This window comes from Hetaerina americana, unplaced genomic scaffold, assembly GCF_022747635.1.
Source record: "Hetaerina americana unplaced genomic scaffold, ioHetAmer1.1.p SCAF_56, whole genome shotgun sequence".
Taxonomy (NCBI): domain Eukaryota; kingdom Metazoa; phylum Arthropoda; class Insecta; order Odonata; family Calopterygidae; genus Hetaerina; species Hetaerina americana.
Window position 1 is genome coordinate 84,548 of NW_027287161.1, and position 24,681 is coordinate 109,228.

Sequence of the window (24,681 nt, forward strand, 5' to 3'; positions counted from 1 at the left end):
TCGGTGACGCACAAATATATGAAATCACTGATTTAGACTTTTAAAAAAAACGAAACACAAAGGAAGGGCACTCACAGATGTAGTTTTGACATTTCGATGGTACGAGCGTCATCATCAGAATCATCACGGCCGTCAAAACTATACATGTGAATGTCCTTCCTTTGTGTTTCTATGTTTTTATTACCCAACAAGCCACCGCTAGGGTGAGTAGCAGGGGGTGAATACACAACAGACTAATTTTAACGCCACAATTTCAGAGTATAAAAATCATTCGCCTTGACCGGATTCAAACCCGGATCCCGCAATGTCCGGTCGAGTGCTTCAGCCAGTTAAGCTATCGAGGCGTGCTCAAACACTGAAATTTTTTGGGCTTTAAAGGAACAAGATGTAGTGAGGAAATACCGTACATACTATATCACAGGCATTCGTAGTCGTGCGCGACGCATCACTGCTAAAGACGTCTCCTTCCAATTTATGCAATAGCTTCCATCTGTAATTTAACCTTCGCTCCTTGAATGATTCCCAGCCTAGCTGCTCTAATATTTTTATACGCTACTAAGTTTATCATAGCAACGTTTTATAATTATAGCTCCTCTACGCTGCACACGATCCAATTCGGCGAATAATCCAATTTCGTGAGGATCCCATATACTTGCAGCATATTCTATTGGAGGCTTAACCAGCGAAAGATAACATTTCTCTTTGAACTTTTAATCACATTTACGTAGTACTCTTCTCATAAATCCTAATATTTTGCTAGGTTGTCCACATATTCCCAGTATGTGTTTCACCCAGAAGAGATCGTTAGTGAGGGTAACGCCTAAGTATTTACTTGAGTCTACACATTCCATTTCGGCGTTTCCAATGCATTATGCCTTCGGGAGGATTGGAAAATATCCAACCCCGGATATTTTTATCCATGCCATATGCTTATAGCTTTGCTTGTAGTTTCCCATGAGGTACTTCGAAGTCGAAGGCTTTCTTAAAATCTAGAAAAGTAACGTCCACTGGAACAATGCTCTCTCATAAAATAAGAATATCGTGAACAAAAAAGGCAGGTTTTGTCTCGCAGGATCTACATTTTAGAAAACCGTGCTGATTTTTCATTAATAACTTCTGATTATCGAGGTGCCTCACGATCGAACTGGCTATTATATGTTCCATAACCTTGCACGAAATGTGAATGAAATAGGTCCATAAATACTCGGTTCCTCCTTGTCTCCGTTTTAAAATATTGGTGTTACGTTAGCCGTTTTCTAATCCCTGGGAACCTTGTGATCTACGAGCGACTTCTTAAGTAAGATTTATAGATACGGTGCAATTTCCGACGCTAGAAACTTAAATATAACATCGGATATTTCATCGGGCCCAGAGGATTGATTAGGCTTAATATTTTTCAGAAAACGTTCCATTATATGAGATTTCAATTTTGGGCGTCGGTTGAACAGCACGATTAGGTAAGCTATTCGGGGTATTCTGTGAGATATGAGTGAAGACTCTTTGGAAGAAGGAATTAATAAGTTAGCCTTTTCCAAATTTGTGGTTACTCTTTTGCCTTTTTATTTTTTGAGTGAATTGAGAGTCGAGTTATTTCCCTGGCCTTCTCTGGCGTATGAACTAAATGCTTTTGGATTCTCTTTCAAATTTTACGCTAAACTTTTCCTTTTGAATTTGCATAACGCTTCCCGAAATTCCTTCTTGGCATTCGCCCTAGATATCTAATAATCATAAGAGATCTAATTTATTTTGTAAAATTAGAGATATCATCCCGAATATTTTTCACCTTGGCATGACATAGCCTTTGACGTCGCAATGCCTTACTAACACATCCGCGTTGTAGCATCTTAGTTCCGTGTGTTCTTTCTTGAATTTACTGGGAATGAACTTGTTGACCGACGAACGCATGATCTCAAGGATGTGATTCCACGTATCCCCAGTATTTCGGTGATTACTGTCTTTCTTAAAACTTGCAAATAGATTCTGTAGCTCGCACTGTAGGCCCTTGTTGTACTTCCCTTCTTTGAACAAGTAAATTTTCCTTTAAGATTTCTTATTTCGGATCGCATGCAGCGAAAACTTAGCATGCATTGCCCTGGGGTCACTGATTCCTTTTATAGTTTCTGTAGTTTAGACTTTTTCGGGAGTATTCGTTGCTCACAAATCAAGAGTATTATCCCCCCTACTTGGTGAAGTTACATGTTGATTCAATGAGTCCAACGTAAAAGAATTCACTGACGATTCGCATATACCTTTGTTTTTAACGCCCAGTCGACAGATGGGACATTGAAATCTCCGTCCACCATAACGTCGCGATTATTGAGTTGGAATGAGAAACATTTGATTTACTCATCAGTTGACTGGCAGTCTACAAAATGCTTATATATAAATTCTCTTGGATTGAGGACTTGTAATTGAGCACCAACGCTTTCCAAACCATTACCCACAATTACCTCAGCCCTGCTGACGCAAGAATATTTAACTGCAATACAGACACCGTCCCCGATTTCATATGTTCTGTCATTTCTGTTAATGGAAAAGGATTTTGGGAAAATTTCACCGCCGGCAATATCAGTGGATAACCAGCTTTCTATCCCAATAATTATATCTGCGCCTGTGCTTTGAATAAGGTGATGATATGCTGCGACTTTTAAACGTTTTTTAACGTTTGGCAATTAACTACCAATACAGATAATGTTTCCATGAGACTACGGTTTGATGAATTTTTAATGAGGGTCTTCTTGTTGTTAATATTGAATCCCTTATAAAATTTTCCGTCCGCTGATATCTGATTGATGTCAAATGAACTATTGCTAGCACTGAACTTCACAGTCATTTAAAGCTGCAAAATTTGGCAAAGAAGACTTTAGAGACCCACTAATTGACCTACACACACTTTCATAAAAGAAAGCCCTGCAGTGCTCGAGTATCCTACCTGCTACACACCTGGCGGCCTCAGATGTGTAGTTAACACCAGAACGGTGCAGGGGGTTCCTACAGGATTGGATCGCCGGATGAAGGTCCACGAAGGGGGCGCCCCGATATCCCTGCAGAAAGCACGCAACCTCTGATTGACGCCCTCCACTCGGCTCCGCTCCAGACGTCCACGATCAATCCTCGGGACAAGTCCGCAGATCGAGAGCGGTTCGGAGCAGATCATCAACCCCCTCGACACCAATCACCCGCTTCACTTCCGAGTTCAATTCCCTGAAGGAACTCAGAATCTCTTCAGATCCACGGTCGACGGCATCGTTTACGCCAGCATGAGTCACGACCCGCAGCCTTGAACACGTCGTGTCCGCGACCGCCTTCGTCACCTGGGGAACGCCGCCTCTAAGAATGCACGTGCCGTCAGGCGCTGGCTCACACCCTCATGGTCTACCCTCTCCCGCAATGGCACAATCATACATTTGGGACCATCAACCCTTAAGTAGTTCCACAGGAATATTTTCTATTCCTACCGTTTTATGTAATTTCGTCTCTCTTAGTGATCTTTCTATCTGGTAATCAAGTAAAATCCGACTTAAGTTATCCCCTTTATATACTCTTTCCATGTCTGGGCTTGCTGGCTTAGACTTAGAAAACTCAGTAAACATTTATCATATACATTGTATTTTATCTTTTTTGCTATCAAACCATCTCTCCTGGATTTATAATTTTCTTCAAGTATCCACACCGATAGTGTTCTCTGATTTCCCTTCATATTACTTTGACTAATATAATGTTATAGGAAAAAAGTAGGATATTTATTTCTTTTACAGTGCTCTGCAAGCCACCGCTAGGGTGTATGGCAGGTGATGAATACACACCAGACTAATTTTGCCCCGAATATTTTTATCCCTACCGCAGTCGGACAATGTTATTCTGATCCCTTATTGTTCGTGGAAAAAGTGACATCTTAAATCTATCTTTTCTACGCTACATCTCTCTAATTTTATTGACATCATCTCTCTTATTGTAGTAAGATGGGGGTAATAATATATTCTCAACACCACTGCAAAGAGACGACCTTCAAATGTATAAAAGATATTTAATCTGTAACTTAACCTTCGCTCCTTGAGTGATTCCCAGCCTAGCTGCTCTAATATTTCGGATACGCTACGAAGTTTATCATAACAAAGTTTTACAAATCTAGCTCCTCTACTGCTCTTTTTCCAAAAATTCATTACTACGCACTTTTTTAGATTTGATATTCTAATTACCAAGTGTTGTACCAGCGTAGCGGTAACAGCGGTAAAAATAATTAGACATTCTCAGACATTGTTTCAAGTCTCCTGTAATTCATCAGATATACCTACGGATCTCCGATTCAAAAAGTGTTGGAATTACATTTACAACTTCTAATCATATTATTACTAAAATTAAAATCCTTTTCACTAATATTTTAAAGTTTACGGCCAATAAATAACGAATCATATACAAAGAGGATATTCGAAAATTGAAGGAGTGCGTCAGAGTACAAACGTATGGAGGTTATGCGCTTGCGTAAAAGGATAGTCTGAAAAGTTTCCGACCTAACAAATAAACGGAACATTTTTTCTTTAAACATATTTTGAGTTTCCACATAATCTCTTCTTAAGTCGATACATTTTTGAAAGCGATGCTCTCACTTTTTTAACCCTTTCAACTAATAGTTGACGTCATCCGCAAAATAGACATTTAACCTCCTCATCCGATGAAAATCACTCTCCTCCAAGGAAAGCTTTATGGTTGGAAAACAGGAAAAAGTAACTAAAAAACAGATCTGGTGAATACCAGTTAAACAATTAAACAACTCGAAGTGTAATTCAAACAATTTAGCGATGGCGCCCGCCAATATATGAGCAGTTACGTTGCCTTGATGGAAAATCACTTTCGCCTTCTTCAAATATGATTTTTATTTTGTGATTTCTGGCTTCAGCTTTTCAAGTTATGACACATAATACTCTCCCATTCCTTTTACAGCTTTTTGAAGATGAACTATGAGCACAATTCCGTGATTATCCCAAAAAAAAAACATTCGCCATCACCTTCCCGGCCGATGGAACCGTCTTCACCTGTTTCGGAGAAATTTCACCCTTTACAGCCCGCTATTTTGACTCTATTTTCGACTCAGGAGTAAAGTGCTGGATCCAAGTTTCATCTGTTTTTATGAATCGAAGTCAAAAATCTGACTCGCTTTGCTTAAAAAGCTGCAACTGGGAAACGTTCTTTCGAATGTGTTTTTGGTCCAAATTGAGCGAACGCGGCGCCCAACGCGCGGATACCTCTCTAACCTTATTTCGACGGTCGTCCAGGGCCATTTGATGATATTAGCGGTGGTTGTCGCAGATTTTGGCCATCCCCTTGGCTCCTCATCGGTCAAGTTGGTATGGTCAGGTTTAGATTCAGCTGCACAAAATTTTACGGTCGTAAATGTTGCCGCAGAGTCCCCGTACACAGCGCCTATCTCGTCTTTGAATTGTGTAGGCACGTTGCATTTCAAAATCAGATATTTAATGATAAATCGATACTCAATTTTTTCCATTTTTCAAAAAGCCTCAAAAAACTCACTCTAACGATTTTCAGGTAACAGCTGAGGGTCCAAAGACTCAAAGCTTAGCGAGCACCAGTCAACTCATGCGGAATAACATTCCTCGAATTTTATTGAAGAGTGCTGCCATCTTCACGTTGAGGTCGAAAATTTTTCAGACAACACTAGTATTCACTACATACCATCAAATCAAGAAAGCATGGAGTGATCAGGTTTAACTGAATCAATTTAATTAATTTAAATAGTACTCGGGTTCAGCTAATCTACAAAATTTAAAATCCCATCAAATAAATAGTTCACTATCCTTTTACTGGTTTTCTGATTCTCTCCAGTATATTTTGATTCACATTAATAATCACAATTACCAACATGCCTGTCACGAGTTTCGTTAAAGAAATACGGCTTGAGATATGCATTAATGACTGCACGTAGATTTCAATAGTGAGGTTCACGACACAACAATATTTGACCGAGTTGTCATGAAAATTTAATTACACCACAAGAAGCAAAGCGCTGCCAGGTGTCTGCAAAACTATTTTAATGTGTCCATGTAACCGTGGAAATGCGAATAAAAACATTGAATGAAAGCACATGATAATTCAAAAGATTTACTAAGGGCTCGAGAATTTCGACCCCATTGACACCGTCACCCAACAAGTGAGCGAGTCCTTGCACAGGACAACTGACACGCATTCTTTTTTCTGATGTAACAACAACACTTGCGTTTGAAGTTTCTAATTGCACATTACATTACAGTATTTGGAGGGGCAGTAGTTAGATTGCATTACACAATGTCCTGCAAGTCAGCGCTTGAGTGTGTGGCAGGGGGTCATTACACGTTGGACTACTTTTGATGCAATATTCGTTCCTCTCCCAGCGTAGTCCGAATACGTTATTCTGATCCCTTATCTCGAGAGAAAAATGGCATCTTAAATGTGTCCGTTCCACATTTTATATCTATAATTTTATTTAAATGATATCTCCGACCGTAGTACGATGGGGCTTATAAAGTATTTTTAACATCACAAAGTATTTTTAACATCATTCATGCAAGCCATCTACATAATCTGTAATTTACCATTCACTTCGTGAGTGATTCCCAACCTAGCTACTCTAATAATTCTGATAGGCTACTAAGTTGGTCAAAACAACATTTCACAAATCTAACTCCTATGAGCTTCAAAAACTGTTACGTTTTACACTGAAGGTCGTAAATCTTAACTTAAAATCGGACCTAAACCATAATGTGGATTAGCATTAACTTTAGCTGCACGAATACCATATCAATATGAATAAATAACACTAACATGAACATAGTAACGATCCATTCACTATCAATATGGTATTAATTGAACGACGGACGCATGTTGTTCTTTTTTCCCTTTGGCCGCCTCGGATTCCGATTGGCTCCGACTCGCGGGCGCTCACTCCCTGCAGCGGCGGAGATACTTCCCGGCGAGGCGGCGTGCACTGCGGGTGGCTCGCCTCCACGGCGTCTCTCTCGCGAGGAAACCAATTCAAAGCCAAATTCGATCCGATTCAAGCAGTCCGCCTGCTTCCGCACACGATAAAATTGCATTTCATTCAAAGCACAATGGAAACATAACACGAAATATCGATTTAACCAGGGCAAAAATATTTCTAAAAGATAACCCTCGCTTCGAAAACATTCACTCACATTGGATAAACGTTGGATTCAATACTTCACCGGATTGACATCCGGTTTCAAAATTTGTTAAACAACTCTCGTTTTGAGAATTACTGTTAAAAAATACGGCTTTCATCACTGGGAAATATAACTTGTATACGTACTTGAAATGCTGACCACTTTGACACATAGATCTTCTGATTTTGACGTCATACTTAAGTCAAATAATAAGAATACGAATGAAAAAAAAAATTACTCTTGGTAATTTCGAAACTAGGTTTCAGTCTACGGGTCAGTATAAAGTACTGAATTCCATTTTATAAAAAAATATTTGCTTTTAGATAGGCGTCTCGCGATTAACTTCAGGGCATCACGTTTCAAAATAATTTTTTCAATCAATTTTGATATTTTTTCTATTAACAAATAACCTTTGCGCCTGCATTCATTCCTTCGTTAATTTTTTTTGTAATTTTATTTTTATTCATTTAGTCTAGCAAAAAAATATAAATAATCTTTAAAAAACTCTATTTTGTGCAAACATAAATACACTTAACCAGCATTATATGCGCGATGTTAACACAGGGTGCGGCAACATTACTTGCTTTTTTAAAGTGGTTTTGCTTCATAAAAAAGGAAGTTCTGTTTCCACACCCCGTATGATTGAGAGAAACAAGGTATTAATGCAATGTCACTGAAATACCTAAATAATATTTAAAAATGTATTTATTCAAATTATTCTTGCTATCGAAATCGGGAATGAATTTATTATTTTCTGCTTTCTGCAAGAAACGCACGTTATCCCTCGTTGAATTGCTCGGTGAGGTATGGTTTCATTACGAATGTACGCATCAACATACGTTCTCTGTCCCGTGTTACCCATAGAGTTTTGAGTAATTAACTTTACCATGCATGAAGGGTAGACATTGAAATAGTTTGACAGGAATGGGTAGACTGAGAATGCCACGGGTAAAAAAACTCTCGGGACAATAGATATGGTCTCTGGAACATGTTTGAAGTAAAATGCGTAACTGTGAATGAGGCAAAATAGTATTTATGAGAATAGAAGTAGCAGAAGCAATGGTTACAAGAAGGAAATGTTTGCAGTGATCAAATAAAGTCTAAAATTTGCCACTTGCTCCTTGGAAGAAGCTCGTCCCTCGTCACCACCTACTTCCATCTCTCGCGTGATTCCTTAGGCGTGTTTCGCCCTTTGAGGGTCGCTCACCTGTTCGCCGAGCCGGAGATACCGTCGCCGGCCCTTGCCCGGCGGGTGCAGTGCGCCGCGGGGAAGGGCGCCGTGGGGTAGTAGACGGCGGAGCCGCGACCCTCGCCCGAGGGCGCCGAGGAGGAGAGTCGGGGGCTCTTGGGCGGTAGGACGGGTGGCGGGGAGGAGGGCGGGGACGGGGTGCGCGTCGACGGAAACCCCCGGCCACCCTGCTCCGACGAGATCATCACCATGGTGAGCATGGCCGTAGTGGTGCCGGGCTGACTGCTGCGGGGCGGCGACGGCGGCGAGAAGGAGCCGGGTGGTTGCGGGCCCCCGCACGCAGGCCCCATGCACCCGCCGCCGCCCTTGATGCGCTGGCCCTGGCAACCCATGCCGGGCCGAGGGCCGCAGCAGGGGAGGCCCCCGGGGTTGGCGGCAGTGGAGGAGGAGGACTGGGAGGGCGGCTTGGGCGGGGCGATGGGCCGCGCGGCCGACGACAGCAAGCCGGAGAGGGTGTGAGCCGCCGAGGAGGGCGCCACCTGCAGGTGGCCGCTGTTACGAAGCTCCTGCTTCGAGTCCAGCACCTTCTCGGACTTGACGTAGAAGGCCTTCGACTCAGCCAGGAGCTCCACGGCGCTCTTCCTCTTGGCTGAAATGCGAAAACGGCTCTCGTTAGTGACTTCACTTGTGGATTCCCTTGGTTCATCATGCAAAATAAAAGCACCCGACACTTTTCGATTCAGAGCGACGCTATTACACCTTTCCCCACAATGCAATGCAATTCCAGGGACGCCAGATAATAGTCTCGGCAGGAGTCTAACAAAACGTACTTGAACGAGAAGGGAAGAATACGCAAGTAAGGATGAAGACCAATTAAAAATATAGATAAAGTTCATGATTTTCCCTCCATTTCACAGAATTTCGCCGGGGAAAAACGTCCATTTAATATATGTACATGGTTGGATGTCATAAAAAAGGGATACGAAATCTGCAAAAAAATATCCCTTACCATTTTTCAGAACTATTCTTTGTCCTGTTATTCGTTCTTCCCAAAAATACACTTGATAAAAATCGAATGACGAAACCATATGTTTGTATCCATGATTGTTTTATTTCTTACTGAGTTTTTCTGCGTAGATACATCCATAGTAATACTTATTATTGGAATGTAATAATGTGCGGAGTATATCGTCCATAATATTCTCGACGATGGTCAATTCATAAATATTCCATGATGACAACTCACTCAAGCGGAATGCCCACTTATTGAAACGTTTTCAAGCTCAAAACTATTTTACCACTGAAGGGAGGCAGCGGGGGGTGTGCTAAAATATATTATTCTTGCAGGAGTATTCTAAGAACAAAGAAACCTCCCAGTCGCAGAAGCAGTCGCCTTATAATCTTTGGCAAAAAGAAATAAAGTATGTTGAAATTCTTCAGCTGACCGTATTTTTTACATTAACTCGTCGGAAGAAAGGTTAACCAGCTTTCCCACTAATGAAATGACTTTGCTGTTCTCCAGCTATGTTTCCCCACCTAACTTTCAAATGCAGAAAATTCCAAATCGAATTGAAACAAGCGGGTTTGAAAGTTTTAATTGAGGGAGAACTTATTACTTTAATTTCATCATTTTTGACCACTCAGTTCATTAAAATCAGGGAAAATCATAAATAAAACCAAAATTTCAATGAAAATCAACAAAATATGTATGATTAAAAGTCTAACACCAGGCCTTCCTACCTGTTTGCAGAAACACAAAATTACTAGTAAATTCCATAACATGATGGATACTATCCCGAATGTATTGCTTCATGGTCAAAACCAAATATTTATATTTTATATAATTGACTAGGGGGATGAGATTAAAAATTTAAATTCCACATCACAGCAAATAAACGACAGCAATCAGAAATTAACTATCAATAGCATTTGCACATGCAGATATTTCACTATAAAATACCTTTTGTAAAAAGTGTAATATAAATAAGCTTTCCAAGTATAAACATTCCTCTATTAGTATTTAGATCTTTTTCATTACAACTTGAAACCCTAAATCTGATTCGTTAGTCAAACATGAGGCATTCTGCGCTCATTTGATTCCAGTGTTTAAGCTTCGTGTAATTAGATAGAACACCGAAAGTAAATTAATGGAAGTGCGGAGTTTTTTCGGAGCTCTTTTTCAAATTGTTTACGCTAATTAACATGACGAGCTCGTCTAAAATAAAAAAGACGAAATAAAATTTGCTCACCTCGTAGCAACAATTATTTATTTTTTATAATTAATAATAATAACATTAAGTTTTGATTTCGATAAAATCATCACCTCTATTATTGGTGCAAACCATTTTCCGGGCGGCGGGCAATGGAGCGGGGATGAATTGAAACACTCCGCCAAACAAGACCCCTCATGCTATTTACTCGAACAGCCATTTAATCCCGGTTCTCACGCTCCTCGCGCCTAAATCGGTACTCGTGGCGAAAGGGTAAATACTAAACGGAGCAGAATTAAAACATGCGAGCAAGAGGGTCCAATTAACAGCATTTTAACGAACTAACTAACCGAAATGAAATGAGGAGATGTGAAAAAGCACGCACCCAAGTCATCCCGAGCAATTTCCTCGATTATAAGGGGGGGAGGGTTGTGCGAGTGGAGGAGGACACGAAAAAGTCCCGGGGAAAAATAGCCACAGACACACGGCCGAGGCAAGCGAGACTCCCTCCTCTTCCCAATCCCCGAGAGAAACGGACGGAAGGGAAGGAACACGCAACGAAAATATCCTTTTCAAACTCGCTAGACTCAAATGCTTCAAGGAGGGTGAAGAAAAAGTATATTCTTCAGAAGGAGGGAGCATTAAAAAAAACGTTGAAAGGAGTCTTATCCTCGGGCCGAGGGCTTTTCCCCCTTCTGGTTCCGAGGACGAGCTCTTAAAACCGAGCGTGGGAAGCCGAGCCTAAGAAACGCGAAGCGAAGAACCAAAGAGCGGAGAGAATGGGGAGAGCCCAAGGAGGGAAGTCCGAGAAAAATAACGAATCCAAAAATCTTGCGATGAATGACAAAGTTAAAGCCCGTCGCTTCTCCAAACGGAACACGAATGTCAACAGCAAGCCTTTGAGCATTAATCTTACACTCCAAGAACACGAATAGGTTCGAAACTCCACAGCGTTGGAGAGAACTGAACGACAACGTCTTAGTTGGTTTCATATGCGCTTTAGCGATTTTAATCGAGACTTCTTCGCCATTCGATATTATTTCTTTAAAGTCGAGTACGGCAAGGATTTGGCCTGAGAAATAACTTATTTAACATTCAGGAGATAGTATGCTTTCGAATTATGGAAATAAATAAGGGGTTTCAATGAAAACCAAGTATTGCACCATGGATGAAATAAATCCTCGAGATGGAGAACCAATGCCCGCAATCAAAATTAACGAATGTGAACAAGGTTTTAAAGCTTTTCTGTTTCGTTTCTGCGGATATACACCCGCGAATTGTTCACACATACTCGTATGACGTTGACAAAATGCGTACATTGTTCAACAATATTATGTTTGGTCTTAAGAAAGCGTGTTTGCGCACGTGCCTTACAATCATGGAACGGTCTCTAGAGGCATTTTCACCATTCAGTCGCGCACCTAGAAGAAAATTTTAAAGTGATGAATTTCTTTCCCTCGCGACTTTCTTGGATAAGGAATAGTGAATTATTCCCATTTGCAATGAACTAACTTTTTCACATTGCAAAAACGAGCAACTAATCGATTACAGTTATATATATATATATATATATATATATATATATATATATATATATATATATATATATATATTCGCTACTTGCGTCGGCATTCTAATAGCAATATTGTGCTGCTACTATCGATTATGAAATGTTATTGTGTTATAATACGTTTAGAAAAAGGTAAACATGAATTTAAAAACCCGAGGGTATGAATGAGACGAATAAATGAGTTCTAAAGAACTTAAATGGCCCTAAATTTAAGCCCCTTTCATAGTTATACATTATAGACTTCGCGTATCAATCAAATATGCAAGCGACCGGATGGTTACCTTGTGACGATAAGTGAAACAAAATCAAATTTCATCAGGAAGTCTCACAGTCTCAAAGTTCATTCCATCAAATACCACGATTCAAACATTACACCGCGGCATTGAAGTAACTATTCCCAAGGAAATACACGCATTAGAAATTTCAGCCAATAAAATAAGTAAACTATGTTTTAAATATAAAGTAAAGATACAGATGTGATGTGGTGGAACTATTCCATAATAACAGAGACGAAAACAAATACAATTTTCCACTAATTATTTAGGGAAAAATTGAAGCAACCTTTTCTGTTACTATGTTTTAAATCGTGAAATTTGTATTCCACGTTATTTTCTCCCGTAAATAGTAACCACCAGAATTCCAAGTCCGCAAGGAACACACTTTTCCCACCGAACCCGGCCCTGGTTTAGTTCTCTGTAATTCAATCACCTCCACTAGAAACACTTTTCCTGCAAATATGACCTTACGTTATCATTAAATACTCGAATCACGCCACTAGGAACTTACAAGGGAATCTTAGGAACTTACAAGGAGCATTGATTGCCGTTTCGTTATGATGGAAATTGCCGGAAAGCGTGGAAAAGGAGACGTAATTATGAAGAACGGATTCGACTCATCATGATAGGTGCGTAATGAGTTGGCCAGGAGATTTCATGAGGCAAGTACATGGAAGATTAAATAAGAAAGAACATCAATAAGAGGGGTTGAAAGATATGAGATAGAGGAATCGAAAATTTTACGGCAGTAATGAAGCTATAATATAGAATGGGACAGGAGGGAAAAGGGTGGAAATCACTCTTGTTCAAAGATAAACATAATGAAACTGGCATGCATATTTATCTAGTATACGTATACAAGCGAGTATTTTTTCAATAAAATACATAATTGAAAAAATCTTTGAAATCTCACCCAACTCACCGATTCGAATATTTTCTTTCTGTATTCTTTCCAATTTGAAAAAAAATACGATTTTCCCCCGCTGGCTTGGTTAACTTCATTCATTTTCTGCCAACTAAGAGTCCCCTTCAATAGGAGACTCGAACCAATTCTTATTTTTTTCTCTCGGACGAATTTCATCAATTTTATCGCCATCGAGCGTATACTTTTTGTTGATTATTCTTATCATTGAAACTATTTTATTTTGTTTCGAAATCCATCGTCATTTTCGAGGACTTCTTTTGTAATTGTAAAGGCGGCCTCATTTTCAATCGAGTCTCTCGAACGTTCACCTGCCCGCTGCCTACCCCTTCCAATCTCTAGGAATAATTAATCCCTTCGCTCATCATTTCGCCGTTCCTTTGAACGGAACAAAGAGATAGTAATCAGCACAAAGTTTAGGGCTGTTGATTTAATCAAATGACATGACTCAACGAATGATAATGAATGAGTGACTATGCTTGGTAAAATCTAACGATATTCAATGAAAACTCGGGAGTCATCTCTTAGCGTGAACCTGATCTCATTCGCTAAAAATATGCACGTCGCTCGAAAGAAATGCTACAACACTTTGATTGCATTTTCAAGGTGGCATTGGTCTATGCTATATATTATTAATAGCTACGATATTTTCTTTGATATTTTTGGGCTCAATAGAAAAATTAACATTAATTCTAATGTTAATCTAACTCCCTAATTCTACGTATGGAGCAAAGGGCTTAAACGCGTTCACCGTTTTACCTACACACCCAATTTGCCCGAACCCTCTCCATCCCTGAGTAATTACGTTAATACTTACTCTTGAACTTCTGTAGAAAAGAATGCCCCTCAAGTTGTCACCCATGTGATGAAATCTTACCGTGACATATCAAACGTTCGTTATTTTCATTGCAAAGTTTCAGTAAAACTAATGCCGCGGAAGAGAGTACAAGTAAGTCACTTCCGAAGATGTGAGGTGACCGCAAGTCCCCTAATCACCTGACAAATTGAATGACGATGGGTTAAGTAACAACTCAGGGGATTACGAATCCCAAGCGTGTAACTCCCAAATTTTCCACCAAAGCAATCATAAAATTTATATTTCCAACGACTCGCGTTAACATGCAAATATAAAATGCTGAGGCTTAAAATTAATTTTTTGCTCCGAAAATAATGCGATGGAGATTCCACGAGAAATATGACTTGGCCACATGGACGCCAATGAACCATTTAAACGAGTTTTTGAAGACACGCCTTTCGCTAAACGAAAACGGGAACGAAGTGGACCGCTGGCAGTGAGGGAGGGCTGTTAGTGGAGGGTTAAGCGGGAGTTAGGCGGAGGGGGGATGGCAAGGGAGCGAGAGAGAGAGGGTTGGGAGGAAGAAGAGGGGAGTGGAGAGGAGAGGTGCTCTCGGAATGAGGGAACGGCGAGGGCGGAAAGCCACTTGGAGAGTGGAAGAGAAAGGAGGATTAATGGAGTGGAGAGAGAGGGAGGGAAGGGGTTTTGGGGCGAGATGGAGGGAAGGGAAGCGGAAGCGGGGAGGAGGGCGAGGGGGTAAGGGGTGGATAATGTGGAGGAGCGGGGCGGGTCGGTGGGCAGCATCCATTCTCGAATGATACGCCGTAAAACCGGGAGGGAGGCGAAAACGTGCGAGGGAAAGGCGAAAAAAAAATCCACAACTCATAAAGATAAATCACACTCTTGAAACCGCTATTAAAGGGTTAAATATTTCCAAGCCTAAAATCGGTCAACTAGCTGCTGATGAAACGGCCGGACCGGATGAGTCCACACACTAATGCTCGTATAGTCCGAACACCGAAATGATTCGCAATACTCAAGATCTTAAGAAATACCTTATCACTTTCAAATTTATGTACTAATTCACGTCCACTGAAGTAGCCAACAGACGTGCATATATTTTTCGCCAACAGGAAACTGTCTTAAAGGGATTAATTTTCACATAATTTACATTTTTACAGAAATTTGTGGCAAAATTATAGATCCAAGGTCAACTTAAGTGAAGCGCTGAGGATGGAATATAATTTCACGTACAAAATTTTAAATTTACAGTATGCCTTTTTCTATACCATCCATACATGAATTAATGAGCTCCATACGTCCATTCGTTCCCCTTTACAAACACAAACAACTAATAAAAATTTTAATTTAGAGTCGCAGTTTCCATTGTATAGGGATGGCATTAAAAATAATGACAATAAATGCCAACTCTAGAGGATAACTAGGGAAATTTACTGTGGATCGATCATGGCACAACAGGGGTCAGTAGCTATGGAATTCCATCACCTTAACAGGTGAACAACACTGGAAGAATGCATAATTAAACCATCATTAACATTTTCTTCTGCCCGAAGATGTTAATTTCACACGCAAAACTGTTTTGCTTCTAAATCAGATGCTAATGATTCCGTCCTTTCCTTTAAAATTACAATCCCGACGAGAGTGCAGGTCATGAATGCCGAAATGGCCGTTGTTTTTCACCAAGAGTAACGTTTCGGTGCTTGGACTCCAGCGTGAGGACTTACGATCGATATAAGCGTCCACGAACCCCTCGCCGGAATCGTGTACTTATTATATTTTCCCTCTTTTAGGGGGGACTCCATCTTGCTCCTCATTATTTCCTTTTCTCCAACTTTTGGTTTCCCGACACGATTCGAAAAATCCGACAAAAAATAAATCCGCTTGAATCCACGGAGATTCCGCACCCACAGCAACGATTAACCCGGCGGCGCGGGAGCGGCATTATCTCTCGTCCGCTGGCTTATCAATCACGGCGTCTTAATCCGCCGGTCCCCCTTGCCGTTCCCATTACGTTTTATGAGTTTCGAAAGGAAGAAAGGCGTTAAAAATGCACATCGCCCTCCGTGAGCCAGACGTGATATAGCCAGGGGGTGTGGGGAGAGGACGGGGGGAGGGGGAGGGGGCGGATGAGGAAAAAAAGCCCCGAAGGCACTTCTGAAATATTACGAGCCGTTATCTCCGCGGAAGGAACTCGGTAAAATAATAACCCGGGAGGCTCCTAAAAATGAACGGCAGGGGCACATAACGCAAAACCGAAGGAGATTGAAGAGGTGGGGGGGGCAGAGGGGAAGTCGGTGGGTGGGGTAGACCCCCCCCCCCTGGGGACGGGGGTGGATGAGGCGTCCGTGGCGGGGAGATAAATAGGCGAGTCGATGAAAGGGGTGAGGGGAAGGATGGGGGACGGCGTGCGTGGGCGGAGAGAGGAGGGTCGGGTGGGCAAAATTGGGACCGCACGGGCCCCCCTGCTCCTCACCATCACGCCCGGCTGCGTCCGAGGCTTTTATGACCCTAGCCAATATTAGAGACGGACTGTGCTGATATACGCGGCGTAGCTCAGTTTACGCTATAGGTCCGCGATTCTACGCCTAGGGCACCGAAAATCCATGAAACTGTTCTCTCGATGCACTCATGAGTGAAGCGTGGAGTTCCGAGGGGATGATTAAAATGACGGCGCACCCATTGAATGCCTCGACTGACGCTAACGCGGCATACTTAGCTATGAAACATCTCACGTCAAAAATGGGTCTTCGCTGTATTGGGGGCTTTACCCTTCTCAGGGACACTACCTAAATCGACAGCAAGCATCAATGGAGCAGAAAGAAGCACAACTACGTGGTGAACATCTAAATTGTTTCAATCTATTGAAGCCTTTTGTGAAATCGTACATCTACATTATGACATTAAATAAATGACTATTTACAGGCAAAGGATTACGTCATTTGTACCGCACTGCCCTGCCCCAAAACAATTCTCAAACATATGCCAAATTGACAACAGAAGCAGTTTCACTGAACGAAAGGGTAAAAGTCCTAGATGTCCAGATTTTCGTCCAAATTATTGACGATGTCAACGAGAACAGAAAGAGGAAAAAACCAAAGTCCTGAGATTCGGTGCAGCCATCCCAAAAGAATTTTCAAAAAACCCCACACAGTCAAGAGATCTTCTTCGGGAGGTAAGGGGGTAAAAAAGTCCACAAATCTCGCAGGATAACAATGTAAGGGACACTGACCAGAATGAAACGGGTGATCACAACCCATTGAGACTCTTTCAACTTTGAAAACGCATCCACGCGTGGAGCGACGGAGGCGGAGAGAGAGCGTCGAAGGGGCGAGGGGGGGGCGGAGGGGCATCGGGGGGGGGGGCACGGGGGTGGAGGGAAAAGGGGACGGGTGGGGGGGGGGGCTGAGGGTGGAGTGGATACAACGTCGGGGTGGAGACTGGGGTTTGAAAATAGCGAGAGGAAGAAGAGGGAGGGAATGAAGAGAAAGAGGGAGAGGGGGTGGGGTGGGGTGGGGAAATGAATGATCTCCATTGTTCTCCACCGGTCTCCCTCAACCCAGCACCGAATTAAGAAAAAGTGCACATGCAGCAGCCCCACCCTTTTCAGTTCCGCACGCACCCGTTCGAAATGAACGCCACCCCCGATCTAACGCAAGAAGCCATCCGCGTGCACAAGGCAACGGAGGGAGGGGAAATGTCAACCGCGCGTTTTCGTTAGTGGCGCCGTAGTAGTTAGAACTCGTTCAAAATCGCCGAGTGATGACTTGGCCGCTAAGCGCCTGGCGCCAAACGTGGACGGGCGTGGTGATCGATTAACGACGAAACCCTAATCCACACATTCTGGGCTATCGATGATTCACGTCACACCAATGGGAAGGAAGGGTTCGGGAAAGGTGCGAAAGAAGAGGGGAGGGTGTCCCATGGAATCTGCCCGAGTTCTGCAAGATGGACACGACACGATAGGAGATATTTATGCTACCGATTTGCACTCATTAAAATTAGACACCTTCGTGAAACATTATTGGGGCGGGGCAGGCAAATGTTGGGAGACAAATAAAATAATCATTGACGACCGGAAGTAAGGGCACGGGAGGGAGGAGATGGAGTTACGGATGCTCAAAAAGTATAATAAATTCAGTGATCTGCAATAAAATTATGCCCAACTAAATGTCCAACTATGTCTCGTAAACATAATGGCATAATATATATGGAGCGGAAAATTATCACCGATTCAAAAGACTATATTTATAAAATTTCCTTTGGTGACCACGGGATTATACGTTACCATGCGTTTAAGCAAATTGTATCTTATTACACGATTTCAATGCTAATATTTGAGAAAAAGGTGAAAATTTTTCGTTAAAATACAGATTTGAAAAGCGAATGAATTTCCGCAACACTTAATTCCTTTAGTTCTGGATTTATGAAGTTCTCCGATTTTCCATGTCTTCCGGACCCATATTTCATTTTTTAAATACTAGCTAGAAAAAAATTAGATGCTAAAAATTTAACTCACAGTGAATTAATTAATGTGATACTACCATACCAGTACATTGCATAAATTGAAGGTAATCAAAAGACGATTTGTACACCTAGTTACATGGTGCTTCAAACTGCTATGGCATGTAAGCCACAAACACCTTGCTCGTTCGGGCGAATGCTGTAAAAACGAGGATTCCACTTCCCTTGTCCTGTATCCGGGATGCTTTCCCGTCGGTACCGCGATGAATTTCCCTCACTTGTACAAGTTGTTCACCTTTCCCCGAACTGTAATAGCCTTGATTCAGGATCAGGACAGCATGGATCGGCTCCGTTGAAAACATAACCCAAGGCCCTGAGACTCAAATTTGGGTGGGGGAGACCGATCGCAGGGATACGGAGATTGAAGGCGAGGGAAGGACACGAGGTCGAGAGAGGGGGAGGGAAGAAGGGCCGGCAGGGGGCGCACTCTGCGGACGGAAGCGGACGAGGTGGCGAAAGAGATGGAGGAGGAAGTGACGTAAGCAGGAGGGTGTATGGAAAACACTCGAATCAGATGAAAGAATTGAGCCAAATATGGCGCAAGGGTTTAGTTGATGGTAGTCTAAGGTTCTTTTTCTGATGGAAACCTAAGACACTAGACTACTAGTACTCTGCTATGGCCAGCATTTCACGAAAATAAACGCCCTAAACCATTCTCCACAATCCATACACTTTGCAACTCCATCGATTGCGTACAGCATGCCCTGACAGGGTTGCTTACCCGACATTCCCCCATGATAGTCTTCAAGAGACTATCAATCAAAATCTGACGGATACTTTACAAAGAGAAAGTAATTGTCGCCTATTGGAAAAATTGAGGATCATTGAGGATGGACGCAAACCAGGTTAAGACCTCAGAGAGGCAGGCACACGAATAGTACCACCGAAGGAATTACGTATGCGAGCCCCTCCCCAGTACACATATTTGTAGCCAAGCACTCGTGGTGGACACCATTTTTCTGATTTTTCAATCCATTCCCAGGCAGTGCTTATTCCCTCTCCGTTCAGTGCAGAGCAGGTATTCTCATAATGCCCCATCATTCCATCATTACATAATTAACGACCGATTTCCCAACACCCATCGCCGATAAGGACGACAGGGTGTGGAGAAAGAGCGATGATAGAGCGAGCGAAAAGGACGGGGAGAGGAAGAGAGAGATGAATGGAAGAGAAACAAATGTTGGTGTCGAGGATGGTGGGAAAGGAAGGAGTGGTGAAGGAAATGAAGAGGGAGAGGGAGAAAGGAGAGGGAGAAAGGAGAGGGTTATGGGGAGGTACAGGATGAAAGAGGATGGAAGGATGAGACGAGGCGTTAGGAGGGGGAAGGAGGGGGAGGGACGCTGTGGTTTCCCTGAGGGTGGAAAGAGGGAGGGTCTGGGGGGAGGGGGTTTGGAGGGAGGGGTCGGAGGAGGAGGCAGGATCGAATCCATCGACCTGGCTCTGCTGTGTGCACCCTTCCATTTGCCCAGCAGGCAAAGGGAAAAACTCGCAGTATTTTCAGGCGAATGGACGGCAGAGTCTGAGATTTTTTGGAGAGTTCATCAACCCTCCATCCACTTAGGACCACGGAGAAAAGTTACGAGAGGTGGTTACGTTCCCTGCACACTTTGAGAGAGAGAGGATACATGTTATGCACCACGGGAAACATGCGAGGCTCCTCTCATCAATGGGACCTCTGAAACTAACTCCGAGCGAAGGGTTGAGCACGTACACAGAGTGACTATTCGCGAGAAAAAGGTGATGAAGTCAAACTTAAGTCACATTTCTACGTCTCTCAAATCGCATTTCTCTAATTTACTGCAAAACGTGTTGCTCGGGGAAGATTTTTAATGGGAGAAAAATCACGCTCATGCTTGAGCCTTGGACGCTTCAGTTTCTTTACGACTCAAGCAATCCTTTATCACGTCCAGACAAGTGATTAAGAAGGTTCACATTCTTAATAAAAATGTCAATAAATAATTTGGGGACACGCACGAATAATCGACTATTTCATTAAAACCGCTCGCTTTGTGAAACTAAAATGTTTGATTCGACTTTTAACTTTAACCACTGGGCATTTTCGGCAGAAAAGAGAAACTTTGATCATTTGAATGTTTAAAAATGTCTTTCGTGATTCCAAACATAGTTTTGAGGGATATGAATCCAACTCCACTTTGAAAGTTTCCACATCGCCCCGCATAAAGTAGTACTTGGTGAATAAATGCAAACTTAACGCGAATTTCCTTGGAAAACATATCAAAATTAACAGTCAAATCGATTTCTACCGACTTGAATTCGTGGATTTCACATACAAATACCCGATGCAACGCCGTCCTCCCACCACCTGATCCGAAGAATGCGATACAGCGTCGCACTCGAGACCCTTGATAAGCACGTCAACTTTTTTGTCTGTTCCGACGCAATGGTTGGAAATCTCCGCCGGCCCAATCTTTGCCACGCTTGCTCCTACTTCTGCCCCAACATTCGGAAGGAATCTTTCGATCTCAGAGGGAAGCGTTTGGCGAAAGCGAGTCGAGATAAACAAAATGCCCGTTGCAATTGCAAAAAGAAGGAGATGGTATCGGAGGCCGTATGAGCCGTTGTTTTTCTCGCCAATGGCGTTAAGCGCTAAATGGCAAGGTTTCGAACAAAACCCCACACGGTAGCCACGGTCGCTTTCGATAGCCACGGTCCGTCTGCCCTCGTCGTTGTGTCATCATAACTCACCACGGATCCCCCCCCCTTAATTAAGGGCGTAGGACGGGGCTTCCTATATATCACACCACACGATTTCTGTCCATGCAACCACCCTTCCCCTAACGTCAACCATGGTCACAAATTTCCAATGCCATCGCGCATTATTGCGTCACATCGGCCTCTTTACTAACCTATCATTGTTTTTTTTTCAAATTTTAAAATATACCTTCAATCGCAAAATTGGCTAAGATGCTTGCTTGATTGCCGAGTGGGTGTAGAGATCGGCATTAATCGAAGGGCGCGGGTTCAAGACCCGGGTGACACTGGACACGGCCAACTTCTGCCAAAGCTATGTAACATTTTGGGCACCAGGACTTCCTTGTAAAGCATAATGGTTGCATAATGAAAGGAACTGGACTCTTTCCCCTGATGAATGAATTTCACACGCTGCAGAGCTAAATATTACAAATCCAACCCCCTATTTCTCCTATTTATTATCATAATATTCCCTCCCTTCTACAGTCTTCCATCTTTTCCCGAACAGTGATTAGCCCGGGATTCCAGTCCGTGATACGATAAAGCAAACAGAGATCGATTCCAACTTCACAAACATCCGTGCATTCCTAATACGTACGTATGACTCTGAGCTCTCCAACGGAAATGATATTGCAACACTAGAAGTATCTTTTCTAACGGCCACCACTAAAAAAGCAATACTCGAAGTAACATATAAACCTTAAATTTTGGCATGAGTGAGTCGTCTATCGCGGAGCATAGTAAGCTGAGGCTATGAATGCTTAGTAGTAAGGTTTCGGACGAAGTAACGTCGATGCCCTGGTCGTAATAAATCTTCATATAGTGGAGTAGTGTGATTATTTAACAAGCTACCGTGATATTTTGAGATGTTTGAGTCCCAAAACTTTTTTTGCGCCAATTTGAAGCTATGTAACATACTCATGATAAAGTTCAACAGTTAAATTAAGGCATAATATGATCGAGGTTAATAATCATGGAGATTCCTCATGAAGTCGCACCATTGTGAAGGCAAAATGTTAGCGGGGTCAACTTTACGAGCGTGCAAAGACTAAATTGATATTTAAGAAAAAGGTAATTAAGATTTGGAATGATATTTTAACCGGAAAACATAAGTGCGCAGACCATGGTTTGCTTCCCGTTCATCCTGAAGCGCCGTTCATCTCGGAAAAGCAGAAATTACGGCGTGACAAAAACTTGAAAGCAAATGGAAGGAGCAGAATGGAGTCCGGGGAACTCGTTCGAGGTCAAAACAAATTCATTCTCGAATGACACGAACGACACTATATCTCCTGCAAACACCCTCGGAATGCAGTACTGGGATGTTTCGTGGTCCAAACACGGTCTCCTGTAACGGAATTCTGGGGCGGCATGGGCCATTTCCTCGGTCTATCTCAGGTACCCGCGAAAGCGAATGAACGCCACTCCGACGACTTCCCAGGGCGGCGCCTCCATCCCATCCCTCCCGCGCACGCCGCCAATGCACTCCGACGGCATCGGACCAAGGGACTCCCGGGGACGGCGGTGAGAGTGATTTGCGGCTCGGACGGGCCCCACCCAAGCGGCAAACGCCCTCTCGTCCCGATCGAGGAAATCCCCCTCGCAACTCATGCTGATCCTACACCCACGACCCAGTTCTCACACCGAATTTATTTCGAAGCGACCCCCTGCCGTGGGACCCTAGCAATAATGTCCATTCCCTTTTACCTCCCCTCGCTTTCTTGTGATTTTCTTTTTCTCTACATGCTCCTCTCTTCCTTGCCACTTCAATGGTATCTGTATATTTTTGGTAAGTAATGGATCTCATGAAACGCATATCAAGCGAAAGGATTTCCATTTCACACGGCATAAGTGAAATCCAACATTTTTTTTCCTTTAAGATTTTCCAAGAGTCACCAAAAACTTAGCCATCGCCGTTTCTATACGTTTCCTTTGAAAAATGAAAGCCATCGTGGCAACCGCGCTATATTTCACGGATATATACGACGTTTGGCTGGTAGGTCGGGATAAATGGAGGGAAAGAAGGAAAAGATGGAGTAGGTTTGAAAGAAAAGGGCCATCGCCATTAACATTCTTTTAGCGAAGGACATCGGAGAACCGAGTTAAGATATTCTAGGGCCCCACGATGGTGCACTGCACACCCCTCTAGACAGAACACCCGAATGGCACTGAGTCATTCTTTTCTAATGAATTGGAATTTTTCATGTTTTCAATACTTTCTGCTGAATAAATTCCCTAATCACTTCGTTACGAACTTACTGATTGAATCTCAGAGGTGCAAGTCTGGCCTTGGGACCGCCACAAGCCAGTGTTGATCTACCATCAGCCCTTCCGCCAACGAAGAAGCCGAGGAAATTCTTATAGGGCCGATCAACAGAGCCGCCATGAGAGAACAAAGAAGTCCCCGTCTTAAACGACGGACACCGTCTGGGAAGACGCCGCGGACGGCTCAGCATAGAGAGAGAGGACGTCGCAATGAAGAGATGAACGCCGTCGTTTCAAATTATTTATGAAAGAATCACAATTGTATTTTGCACATCAATACATGAAAAATAGACTACTATGAGAAAAAAAAGGATATTACAGAGGATTGTTAACGTTCATTCGCGCAAAGTCAAAAAGGGATGAAAATGGATAAAAATAATACAAGGCATCTGCGACCTAGATATAGCCAGGCACCAAAATAAAATTAATCAGGGAAATAAAGAATATGAAACCCTGATTTCATACACAAAGGCAATGAAGACGCATATTAGATTAGGGTGAGCTCCCGCATGCGACAGATTCTCCTCTGGTGGCCTCTGGCTTACGCTATCAACTTCCCCCGCCACCCTTCCTTGCGGGGCACGCTGTGGTAGCTGATCAGGGTGGGAAACGAGGCTCGGATGTTTGCGATGAGGAACTCAGTCTAACTCCTCTGAGATTATGGTGGTACTCCGGTCCCAGCCATCAAGACGTGGGAAACAGATAAACACGAAATTTCAGATTTCTTTCACCAAAAGACGATTCTTAACGATATTTTTCCATATCCACCCCACTCAAAACTGTTGTACAATATTACGATTAATTATCTGAACTACATGGCTCAATTCCATAAGCCCTAATAATGAGCCTTCAGAGCATTGACAATTCGCAATCACGATTATAATTCCTAAAATGATTCACACGAAAGACTTGGGCTCACTTGGTTCTCCTTAAAAGCAACAGTACCCTTGTATAGCAACTTTAATGTAGCGACCATTTAATTATCCAACATGCATTTTAATCCTCACAACAACTGTGTAAAAAACATT

General features: G+C 42.6%; 1 protein-coding gene across 1 annotated transcript in view; it reads right to left on the bottom strand.

Annotated features, from left to right (window-relative positions):
- Positions 1–24,681, bottom strand: part of LOC139694812 (SH3 and multiple ankyrin repeat domains protein 1-like) — a 171,319-nt gene that overhangs the window by 21,942 nt on the left and 124,696 nt on the right. Inside the window, exon 2 of the mRNA XM_071593330.1 lies at positions 8,383–9,013. Within this exon, the coding sequence (XP_071449431.1) occupies positions 8,383–9,013 (631 nt within the window). The remainder of the gene's footprint in view (positions 1–8,382; positions 9,014–24,681) is intronic.